This window comes from Bos indicus x Bos taurus, chromosome 3 (assembly GCF_003369695.1).
Source record: "Bos indicus x Bos taurus breed Angus x Brahman F1 hybrid chromosome 3, Bos_hybrid_MaternalHap_v2.0, whole genome shotgun sequence".
NCBI classification, from domain to species: domain Eukaryota; kingdom Metazoa; phylum Chordata; class Mammalia; order Artiodactyla; family Bovidae; genus Bos; species Bos indicus x Bos taurus.
Window position 1 is genome coordinate 33,970,652 of NC_040078.1, and position 12,512 is coordinate 33,983,163.

A 12,512-nucleotide genomic window follows, 5' to 3' on the forward strand; every position below is an offset into this window, starting at 1 on the left:
TAGGATTTAGCCAGTCTGAGGGGGAAAAAATGGTTCTCTCGTACTCCCTAGGGCAGAGCTTTCCAATCTTTAGCATCCTTACAGTCTCCTGTGATCCTGTTAAAATTCAAGTTCTGAATCGGAAGGTCTGTGCTAAGCCCTAAGATTCTGCATTTCTAAGAAGCTCCCTGGTGATGTGTGCGGGGCCTTGCACAACACTTTGGGTAGCGATATTCTACAGTATGTCCCTCTAAGGAGCTTCCACAGCAACTCATTTAAGTAAACTTAAATTATTGGCCCAGAGAAAGATGACCAATGGAGAGTCTTCAATATGTCTGGGAGGCAACTTTAGGATGCCACACTCTCATTTCTCCCTAGGAAGGGGCAGCTGGGATGAGAGCCAGAGGAAGGGTTGCTCTGACGTTTGAGGAGACAGAGGCTAGAAGTCTAGTTTCCAAAGAAGCACTTTGTTATGTGAGGCAACACAAACCCTCCACAATAAATACCAAGTTCACGCACCAAGTGAAGATAGGCCTCAGGTGAGTTTAATGGGTAAGCAGCCCCATTCTTGGGCTTCCCTCATAGCTCAGGTGGTAAAGAATCTGCCTGCAATGCAGGAGACCCTGGTTTGATTCCTGGGTTGGGGAGCCCCTGGAGAAGGAAGTGGCAACCCACTCCAATATTCTTGCCTAGAGAATCCGGTGGACAGAGGACCCTGTCAGGCTACAGTCCATGAGGTCACAAGAGTCAGACACAACTTAGTGAATAAACCACCACCATCCCCATTCTCTCTACCATATACTCATTTTCCTTCCTTTTTTCATCCATCAAACCATCATGGAGGATCCACAAATAAACCACAAGATCTGAAGTATTCAAAGATGAATCAGATTTGGTACCTGACCTCCAAGGGGAGGAATTCGGTCTGGGGAAACCCATTTGTAAAACCGATAATAATGAAGTGATTAACCGGTAATAACAGGAGGATGTAAAAAGAGACACGCCAACATAAAGGAATGCTAATAGCTTCCTAGTGCAGCAGCCACTGGAGGAGCTGGAGGGAACATTTCTAATCTTTCCAAAAAAGGGCAAACCCTTAAACAGACTCCTTGCCAGGAACCGGCCTGCTATGATGGAAGCAGTGCTTTGATGCCTTGAAACCATGAACTCTGGAGTAACAACATGGGGAGAGCTTCCTCTGCACCTCTAATCTCTAGCTCTATGCAAGTGTATCTAGGAAAAGACTTTTAGGAGATCAGCCCTTCCAAAGTATGGAGCCAACCATTATCTTACTCCAGAGAGTTCCAGTATCTGCATCCCAACCTCCTGTGTCAGAATCCAGGACATAATTTCCCTAGTTACAGAAACACTTGAGTCTTTGCCCTTTGTCATACTGAGCTCTTAATTGGTTTAGCCCATCACACCACTAGATATAAAGGCTACAATCCCTAGACTTAAGTAGGTCTGCGGCTGGGATAGGGAGTCTCAGGCAAGGCAGGCAGGGTGCCACACAGCACCTGCTCTCTCACCCAGCTCCCTACAGACTGGCTTTTTAGAAGGACTAAGAAACTGATACTCGATCCCAATTTATTTTTCCTTATCTTCCCATCTCTCAGATAGGAAACCCTGGAGGAGAAGCTTAAAGGCTGGAGAAAGCTGCCGAGGAGGAGACGGATGAAAGATGGGGAGTGGAGCCAGTGCCGAGGACAAAGAACTGGCCAAGAGGTCCAAAGAGCTAGAAAAGAAGCTGCAGGAGGATGCTGACAAGGAAGCCAAGACTGTCAAGCTGCTATTGCTGGGTGAGCGAGATGGGACGATGAGCCAGAGGAGAAGGTACTGCTCCTTCCCGCTTATCCTGGATGGTAGGTGGGCTCTAGCCTGCCACGTGGGGAGGAGGGATGGAAGGTTATTTGTCCTTCCCCCATGCAGTCTCAGGCTAGGGGATCAGGAGCTCTAGGGCTGAGCACAGCCACCCCAAGATGTTCTACCAAAGTTGCTCTGGAATCATTTTGCTCTTCCTTGAACCAGGAACAGTGCAAGGGCCAGGGTGGACCCACCCATCTCCAAATCTACCAAACCTAACATCTAACAGCTTAGCAACTACCATGAACTCTGGGCTCGAAGACACTTAAATAAGTCTGCAGTCAGAGAACTCTGAGTCAATGAACTCAAAGGATAGAGAAGTTCTACCATATAGTTAGTGTCATGTAGACTCAGGAATATGATTTTTACTGGTTCCTTCTCCTTGCTTCCAGTAAAAAAAGAAATCTTTAAAAACATTAGAAGTGGGGAGCCCTGAGTGGGAAGGAATGGAGTCTTTACAGAAGTCCTTTCCTGGCTTTCTATTCCATGATTGCCTCTAAAGCCCCTGCCAGATGGGAGGCTCAGGAGCTTGATGAGCTCCTAAGCAGATCACAGGTTTGTGCTGAAAAAAGAAAAGCACCCCAGTCAGTCAGAAACTGATCATGGCTGTAAACAGAACTAAGACAACAGAGTTTGGGAAACCTGGCCTAGAAAAAGCCCCAGTGGTAGTAGATTCTAGGTAGGCAAGCTGGAGCAGCTAAGATCTTTATAGCAGAAGACTGGCTGGCTGGGTGTCCAAGCCCACGAGGTGCCTGGGAACTAGAGCCCCAAGCTAAGGCGCCTCCTTTTCCTCAGCTGATCTGTGGCACAGCACTAAGGACACAGTGAAAAGCACACCTCTCTAAGTAGACTCAAGGAGCCCAGGAGGCTACCAAGGGGAAAGAGACAGCAAGGCCACTGAGCGAGCTTTTAAGCCTAAGCAGCTTTCTTCTACATTCAGGATAAGAAGCTTAGAGAAACCAAGCACAGGATAAGTGGTGGAGTGGGGAAGGGGCGGGGGGGCGGGGGGGGGGGCGGGGGGGGGGGGCAGGGGCGGGTATTAAGGCATCAGGGATAGTATAGACTGGGGGAGAGGGTTGAAGGGTATGCAGTTTTTGATGGAGGGAGAGTGAAGCGTGAATGAGGATATAAGAACATTTTAATCAGTAAGGGAAATAGCAAGATAATAAAAAGTGTTTCAGTGAAGTGATTGAGTTCTCCACAATCCTGCTCCAAGATCACTCCTGAGAAAAAACAGGCAAAGCAAAACTGTGTGGAAGGAATTTGCCTGAATCTATCAGTGGTTCTCAACAAGGTTTTGCACACCTGCACCCCTACCGCAAGACATCTGGAAATGTCGAGAGCATTTCTGGTGGTTACAACTGGAAGAGTGGAATGCTACTGGGCTCTAGTGGGTATTGGCCAGGGGGCACGGGACAGCCCTCCACAGAAAACTCATCCACTCAAAATGTCAACAATGCAGACGCTAAGAAACTCTCCTCCAATCCCAGATCAAATGGCCTGAGCTCAAGGCTGGTACAAACTGAGGTAGTAAGCATCCCTGTATGTTCTCCCCTAAAAAGGCTCCCAAGTGAGCAGTGGCTTAGACTTCTCACAGGCCATCTACTGGAGGGTTGGGGAGAACTGGTGGAAATCTGAAGCATAAGCATTTCTCCCTGCAGGTGCTGGGGAGTCAGGAAAGAGCACTATCGTCAAACAGATGAAGTGAGTAGGAACAAAGCCCCACAGGACTGAGGTAGGGTGAAGTCAGTGGAATCAGTAGAGGTCGAGGATAAAGGGCTCTTTAAAGCCTTTAGGAACCCAGATGTAAAGAATATAAAGGACCTTATTCCCAATGTCCCTTATCTTCATGCCCCGTGTCCCTCACTCTCCACTCTGGGACAGCAGTATGAATAGAGAGATTGGGTTCTTATAATCCTTTAAATCCCCCCCAATTCACAATCCCTTAGGTCTGGTTATTTAGGTCCAACTAATGGCTGGGTGTCTTCCCCTTGCAGGATTATTCATCAGGATGGCTATTCGCCAGAAGAATGCCTGGAGTACAAGGCCATCATCTACGGCAACGTGCTGCAATCCATCTTGGCTATCATCCGGGCCATGCCCACACTGGGCATTGACTATGCTGAAGCGAGCTGTGTGGTACGTGGTTAATGGTATATGGTTAAGAGTGGAAAGAAAGGCTAATGAGGAGAAGAAACAGACCAGTGGCCAACAAGCTATGAGAAAACGTGCATCAGAAAAAGGTTTATGTCACAAAAATCCCACTTGAAAAATGTGAAAGTGCTAGTCCCTCAGTCGTGACCAACTCTTTGCAACCCCATGGACTATAGCCCACCAGGCTTCTCTCTCATGGGATTTTCCAGGCAAGAATACTGTAGTGGGCTGCCATTCCCTTTTCCAGATCTTCCCAACCCAGGGATTGAACCTCAGTCTCCTGCATTGGCAAGCAGATTCTCTACCATCTGAGCCACTAGGGAAGCTCATTTGCTGAGCTTCAAATCTTTACTTCAGACCTAGCAAGGCATGCAGTTCTTACCTTAGTAAGTGTTCATTAAAAAATCTGCTCTCAGCTTCCTCTGCCTTTTTGTCTTATTTTACCATTTAAATTGCTCCCCTCAGGTTCTATGCCTTGAGTGTGGAACTTTCATAAGCTAAATCCCTAGTTCAAGTATTATCGTTTTCCTAGATTTGAATAATTGAAGAAACAAAGAGGTTGAGTTCCTGTCTGCCATCTTGTCCACTTCATGGTCAGTCTGGTCTTTAAACCAATCTCCCTGAGGCAGAGGACCCACATTTCCTGGCAGGACCCCCACATTTGGACTAAGGATGGAAGATGAAAACACCTCAGAGGAAGCCTCTGGGATCTCTGCTATCCACCAGACATCCCAGGGCTGGATGAACTGCCACCCTCCACATCGCAGAAGCACCGTCAGAAACTCATCAGTGTGTTCACTTAGAATCTTTGTCGAAACCGCCTCCACCTGAGGCTTTGACAGAATGCAAAATGCTTTCCTTTCAGAATTCCCAAAAGCCTCCTGGAAAGTCATTACTCCCATGTAATTCTGATCCTGGTTTCTGCCTTACAGGATAATGGGCGACAGCTCAACAACCTGGCTGACTCCATTGAAGAGGGCACCATGCCTCCTGAGCTAGTGGAGGTTATCAGGAAGTTGTGGAAGGATGGTGGGGTGCAAGCCTGCTTTGACAGAGCTGCAGAGTACCAGCTCAATGACTCAGCATCTTAGTAAGACTCTGACTGGGGGCAGGGTGGGATGAAGTGTCAGCAACGTTCTGGGAGAAATCTCAGCCAGTTGAAATTTTCCGGCCCTGAAAAATGGAGACCCAAGGACTGAATTCAGCCTGTATACCTGTCTTGTTAGGCTTTGAACAGTGTTTTACTATGCTCTGAATTTAATGCCTTTGAGACCTCTGCCCCAGTTCCCTTCACTCTGTATTTATTGCTTTAACACTGGTCCACTGCAGCCTACAAAGCTGAAGACTCAAAATCCAAAACAGAGATGCTCTGTTAACAGCCTCAGTCCCTGTCTTAAGTCAAACACAGAGCCTCTTCTTTCAGAATCATGAATACTAATACAGTCCTCCAGTTCTGCCATATACTCCTTTAGGAGACATGATTCATGATGGCCCTTTTAGTGCAACACAGGCTCTACTTAAGTCACTAACCTAAACTCTCCTTCACCCCTAGTATCTTATGTCAAGGTGCCAAAGGACACAAACTGCCACGGCAAAGGTCAGGGGTTAGAGAGCACCAACTTTGCAAAGCTGCTTCCAAAATATAAGGTAGACAGAGTATCAATCCTACACAGACAGCACGGTCTCACAGATGGGCATAAGCTTCAGCATCAAAAAGATCCAGATTTAGCCACTGTTCTATCACCTGGTCTAATAATAAAGTTATCATTTACTGTCCCTCTAGCCCTCACTCAGGCCTAGACACTGCTCAGTGCATTAGGTACATCTTCTCATTTAATCTGCACAATATATCTTCATGGTAGATAGTAGTTTTTATCAGTCCCATTTATAGAGGAAAAAAACTGAGGTTCAGAGAAATAAATTAACTTACCCAAAGCCACACAGATAAATGGCAGAGGCTAGGATTTAAATCTAGGTCTATCTGACCACAGAGTTGAAGGTTTTTTACAATACACCCACAATGCCTCTTGTCCTGGACAAGTTATTTAACTTTTCTGGATCTTTCCTTCATCTGGAAAATGGGATATGAAACCTGAAGGTTTATGAGGTTAAATGAGAACTTAAATGTGAAAAGCCCTGGCATATAAAAAAAAACCTTTACTTTTCTTCTTTCTCTGTCATCGCACTTCATATATGTCTTTTTTTTTTTTAACTTTTAATGGTAACTGTCAAACATATACAAAAGAATACAATCAATCACTTGGCTTCAGCAGTCACCAACTGATGCCGACTCTTGTTTCATTTTATATCCATTCCCCACTAGATTATTTAGAAGTAAACTCAGATATACCATTTCATCCTAAAAATTTCATTATGTATCTCTAAAAATATATTCCTAAAAAAAAAGTCACATCATTATCACACCTAAATATTCAGTAAGTCCTTAATGTCATCAAATATCCAAGTCAATGTTCATTCAACTTTCTTCAGTTATCTCAAATGTTTTCCCTCCAACTTGATATACAACGTCTATGCATTGCACTGGTTCATGTCTCATATGTTTCTGAAATCCCTTTTAATCTACTCCTGCTTCCTAATAGAACTTTTGACACCCATTTAAACCAGCAGCTCCCAAGGACCAGTTTCATGGAAGTAATTTTTCCACGGACCCAGGGCACAGGGGGAGATGCTTTCAGGATGATTCAAGTGCATTACATTTATTATGTACTTTATTTCTATAATTATTACACCAGCTCCACCTCAGATCAGGCATTAGATCCCAGAGGTTGGGGACCCTTGATTTAAACCACCAAGTCTCATTCAAAAGTCTAGAAAACTTTGTAGTCAGATGAAACATAAGGAAAAGTTATCTGATGACCTAACTTCCTTTTGTAAGGATACATGAAAAGGGTTTGAAGTAAACACTCCTAGATTTAATAATACAGATTCTCGTGCTGGTTCTATCACCATATTACAGTTATATGCCTTTGGGTAACACTCTTCACCCTTCTTGACTTCGGCTGTGGAAAATTTAATATCAATTGACAATCCCTTTTCTCCAGCTACCTGAATCAATTAGACCGAATTACGGCCCCTGACTACCTCCCTAATGAGCAAGATGTGCTACGATCCAGAGTCAAAACCACAGGCATCATTGAGACTAAGTTTTCTGTCAAGGACTTAAACTTCAGGTGAGTACATTGTTCCCTCAGAACATGTCAGATACCCCAAAGGGGGAATAGGAATGCTTCTTGGCCTTCACTAAAGCCCAGTCTGAACTACTACTACTTCCCCCCCTTTCCTCTCCACTTCCCATCTTACTGCTAACTGGCCCCAAGATGGCCATCTCTCTGGGGTAAATACCAAGTGCATGTGGGTCATACGTTGGGTATACATTTAAGAACAGGTGTTTTTTCTCTCAGGATGTTTGATGTGGGAGGGCAGAGATCAGAGAGAAAGAAGTGGATCCACTGCTTTGAGGGAGTCACCTGCATCATTTTCTGTGCAGCCCTCAGCGCCTATGATATGGTGCTGGTGGAAGATGACGAAGTGGTGAGTGACTTTTGCACCAAGCAGCTTTGATAGATCGATCCCCCATGACCCTTCCTCTAAGCTTTGTGTCACTCCAATGGCCCAACCTGGGTGATCTCCGCTAACAATAATAGTTGAGCAGTTTTCTAGCAATCGATGTCTTAGGCAAATAATTCTAGAAATACTTCTTCTGCAGGTTCTAGGTTAGCACTTTAGAGTCCAGATTTACTGAGAGCTTGGTCTCAGATAAGACATCCAAGTACTACTTAGGACATCAAACAGTTCATCAAAGAAACTGAGTACTAGAGAGATAAGTGATCATTAACTTGGCAAAGCAAAAGAGTTACACTTAGTACTCTCGCAGGCTGCCTATGGAAGTGAAGGAGGTGAAAATGACAGAGCAGAACAGTGTATGATGTGCATCTTTATGCAACTTGATAGAAGGGTTGAACTAGTAAACTCACTTGGAAGCCTAAATATATACTCCGTGTCAACAGGACTACAGAGAGACTGGCAAACCAGGTTTCTCACATGCCACTTAAATTGGCAGCTGGAGAACTACCTGAGGGTGGTTCTCTTGAGCCTACCGAGTTTTACAAGACAGAAGCTCTGTAGAATACTGTCAGCCCATCCAGGTAGCATCCGAGTTTTAGACTGCTGCTGCTGCTGCTAAGTCGCTTCAGTCATGTCCGACTCTGTGCGACCCCACAGATGGCAGCCCACCAGGCTCCCCCGTCCTTGGGATTCTCCAGGCAAGACACTGGAGTGGGTTGCCATTTCCTTCTCCAATGCATGAAAGTGAAAAGTGAAAGTGAAGTCGCTCAGTCGTGTCCGACTCTTAGTGATCCCATGGACTGCAGCCCACCAGGCTCCTCGACAGAGATGTCAAAGGCATGGAAAACCCCAAATTCACATAAACATCTGCTCCACAAATGGAGGCCCATAGGGAACTGACAGAAGACAAAGCTTCTACCCTCCGACCCCCTGCTCCAGTTCTTCTGCCTTCTCCTTAGTGCCTCAGGTTCACATTACAGCACTCTGAATATCCTCTAGCCAAAATGTCTTAGAGAGCCATTCATTTTCCAAGAACTCTTCTGTCCTTAACCTTAAAGTTTACAAGGTCTTAAAGGATTTTGTAGGAGTGTTAGCAATGAGCGAAGGTTACAAATTATATTTGTTTTATCAGGTGAAAAGATTGAGCCCAAGTCAGCTAAGAGCACATTCCAAGACCCTAAAGTCCTGCTCCCTAAAAAAAAGGCTGCTTTGGGGGCACTGGGTAACCTCTGGACTCCGCAGGTAACAGCACTACTTCTCACTCATTCCAAGTGGCGATCAGAAAAGGAAACAAGGCAGAAGTGCTTGTGGTGTGGCACTGGAAAATTTTTTAGCCCTTACCATTTGGCACTAGGGCCAAATAATCCCTATTATATTCCTACCCAAACTGAGATCTAGGACTGTCTAACAGAAACCTATCAAAATCATCCTGGAGATGGAAGTGGACACATGTTAACTGGCACCCAGTTTCAACCCTGAATCAGCAGCCTTAAGGATATCAAAGTCCTTACCTGTGCCCTGGCTGCCAAAGATTTCCAAAACATTTATTGTACACCGATATGCCAGCTACTATCATGGACACTTGGAGAAAGAAATGGCAACCCACTCCAGTATTCTTACCTGGGAAATCCCATGGACAGAGGAGCCTGGAGGGCTACAGTCAATCGGGTTGCAAAGAGTCAGACATGACTTAGTGACTAAACAACATCATCACCATGGACACTACAAACACACGATCTCATTTAACTTTCATAATAATCCTATGAAATAGGGAAACAGAGACTCAGAAAAGCTCAGTAATTTCCTCCAAATCATACAGCTGATACAAAGATCAGAAGGAAGTCAGATCTCTTTGGATCTACTCTACCACACTAAATGGAGATAAGCTGTTCCCTATCTTTCCTTTTACATTTGGAATGCAGGTCTCTTCAAGGACAGCAACAACAGGAAGCACACAGGTATGCCATTAGCCCAATCTGATATTTCTGATGGTATTTCCTCTCACTAGAATCGTATGCATGAGTCACTGCACCTGTTCAACAGCATATGTAACCACAAGTTCTTTGCGGCCACTTCCATTGTCCTCTTTCTCAACAAGAAGGATCTCTTTGAGGAAAAAATCAAGAAAGTCCATCTCAGCATTTGTTTTCCAGAGTATGATGGTAAGTGCCAAAGGCTAGAGACAATTCTTTCATAGTAATGATAGGCAATTGCCTCATTTCCTATACCAAGAAGTTCCTATACTAAGGAACTTGTCTTTAAGGAGTAGTAACTCCTTTGCTTTGCTGAGTTGATGATCCCTTATCTCTTTAATATTGTCTTATGTGTTTTATGATGTCCAAGAGGTATTTGGATGTCTAACCTGAGAAACTGGAGTATTCAGTTAGAGGTTTAAATTCAGGTATCTCTGGAATACAGCAGACATTAAATGCAGATGAACTGCTGATTATTCAAATGATACCTGCCAGAAATCAAAGGTGTCTAAAGAGACAGAGACACCTCTCTCCTCAATTCCTTTGCTCAAGTGTGAAACACTGGAGTGCAAGAGAGGAGAGGACCCACCCTCCAAAACTAAACCCCCAACCACAACTGTCTAACACATTTTGAGGATCAAATCAGTCACTTAAAAAGTAAGTGAGCAACTAAGAAAGCCTAATTTATCCCACTTCTTCACTATTTTTCTGGAAAACCAGGGAACAACTCTTATGAGGATGCAGGGAATTATATCAAGAGTCAGTTCCTTGACCTCAACATGAGAAAAGATGTCAAAGAAATCTACAGTCACATGACCTGTGCTACAGATACACAGAATGTCAAATTTGTATTTGATGCAGTTACAGATATTATCATCAAAGAAAACCTCAAGGACTGCGGACTCTTCTAGTTCTCACCATTTCTCAAGTATGTTCTATAAACAGGCTCCGAATCTCGTTAATTTTAAGCAGAAAATTTAAGGTCAATATATTATTGAATCCATAAGAATGAATCCATCCTCCCTTGGAAATGGAGTATGTATGATTGCAACTGTGTCTCATTTGGTCTTTTAAAAGCGGGATAGTTAGCACAGTTTAAAGAATGCAGGACCAGGAAATCAGAAGACCCAGGATCCATTATTGGCTCTGCAACTTACTATTGATGCAAAAATGTAAATATTTCATTTGTCTGAGCCTTGAGTCCCTTATCTATAAAATGAAGGTAACTTCTCTACTACTTCACAAGGTTACTTTAATGATCACAAACATAACTGAAGGCAGGCACATAAAAACTGTGTGGTGACACAAAGAAATCCTATGTTAAAGCTCCCACTAATGAAATTCAACACCAAAGTTTAGATGAATTATCCCAAACAAAAAAGCAAACCTTCCCTGCAATCTGCAAAAAAACTTAAATTAGTTAAAAACAGAATTTCAATAAACCTACCACCCTTTTTTACTATAAGACCTTTATGTGCCTTAGCTAAGAGATCTGAATCACCAGATGGATTGTCAGTTTGTGAGCTCTAAGGCACACATCCAGTTTTTTTTTTTTTTTTCCTGTTTTTTTGGCCACATGGCTTGCCTTGCAGGATCTTAGTTCCCCAACCAAGGATTGAACCCAGGCCCTGGTCAGAGTCCTAACCGCTGGACCGTCAGGGAGTTCCCCAAAATGATTTTCATTAAATCATATTATCCCTCTGCTCCCAAACTGCCAAGCTGTGTTCCTATATCTCTGTAAGTACAGGGATACTTATCTAAGTAACTCTCTCAGCTATATAAGACACTTTCTGAATGAACCTGGAGGACAGAACACACTCCCACTTGGAGTATTAATGATTGTGTTGCTGCTACTTCTCTGTCACAGAATTTAGAACAAGTGAGCAATCCTAAAATCCTCATTTCAACTGCTACATGTTTCAGAACAAAAAAGGCAGCTGATTTTGCTTTAGGCACTGAAAATTTTTGCAGTTGGATCCATGTGATGCCTGGCTGAAAACAACATCTCCCCAAACAGGCCAACAATTAAATTATCCCTTGAACTCCTTTGAGGGGAAACAAAGCTTATATTTATCTTGACAGGAGGTGGTGAAGTCAAGTATAGATTTAGCATTTACAACTACTAGTGAGGAAAGCTCTTGGCATCCAAGATTTAGTATATAAGAGAAAGTGTCAATTAAAATGAAAATCTGCTCCTTGCCAGAAAAACACATTCACACTTAGGCTACTACTAGCAATATTGATACTAGAGAGCCATATGAGCTTGAAATACACTGAAGAATAAATTTGCAGGTGTTAAAATTGGATTCATTTAATAGTCTTTCTGATTCTTTGAAAAGAAACCAACTTGGGAAAATTACCAGGGAAATAAGGAAAACTACTGTCTACTGCCGATTAAAAAACTTAAACTGAAGGAAAAAAATCTGGGCAAGATTTCTTGTATCCAAGCACTGTTCAGGGACTATTCTAAAGGGCACGCTCTAATGCTCACTAACCTCTTTGCTTTAACTCAAGTTATAGGGGTTCCAAGGTGTTTTGTTTTTTTTTTTCCTTTTGGTATCATAAATCCCTCTAGCAGTCTGATGAAGCCTATGGGATCTCTTTCTCAGGATACTTCAAAATGCATAAAACAAAACTCAGAGAACTACAAAGGAAACCAACATACTGAACCAACAACAGTTGTATCTTTGGAGTTCTGAAGCCCCAGGTTAAAAATTTTGCTACAGCTATGATCTTAGCTATTCAAGGCCCAAATGTAGTTTTCCCATTTATTCCACCTTCAAGTAGGGTAACCCCACCTACCCTCAAATCACGGCAAATTGTTTGCTTTTCTAAATTATCTTTTCCTTGATCTTTGACTCTAGGCAGGAATTGGTTATAGGTCAAACTACAGAAGCCCAACACAGACTCCTTGGTTATTAATGTTCATATAGAACTTGCCCTACAGTACTAGCATGA

At 43.4% G+C, this 12,512-nt stretch overlaps 1 protein-coding gene across 1 annotated transcript; it reads left to right on the plus strand.

Annotated features, from left to right (window-relative positions):
• Positions 1-1,495: 1,495 nt before the first annotated feature.
• Positions 1,496-10,465, plus strand: GNAT2 (G protein subunit alpha transducin 2). Its single transcript, XM_027536270.1, has 8 exons — positions 1,496-1,778; positions 3,504-3,546; positions 3,840-3,981; positions 4,929-5,086; positions 7,059-7,187; positions 7,419-7,548; positions 9,590-9,743; positions 10,275-10,465. Exons 1-8 carry the CDS (start codon positions 1,661-1,663, stop codon positions 10,463-10,465), a joined length of 1,065 nt encoding a protein of 354 aa, XP_027392071.1. The 5' UTR covers positions 1,496-1,660.
• The last annotated feature ends 2,047 nt before the right edge of the window (positions 10,466-12,512 follow it).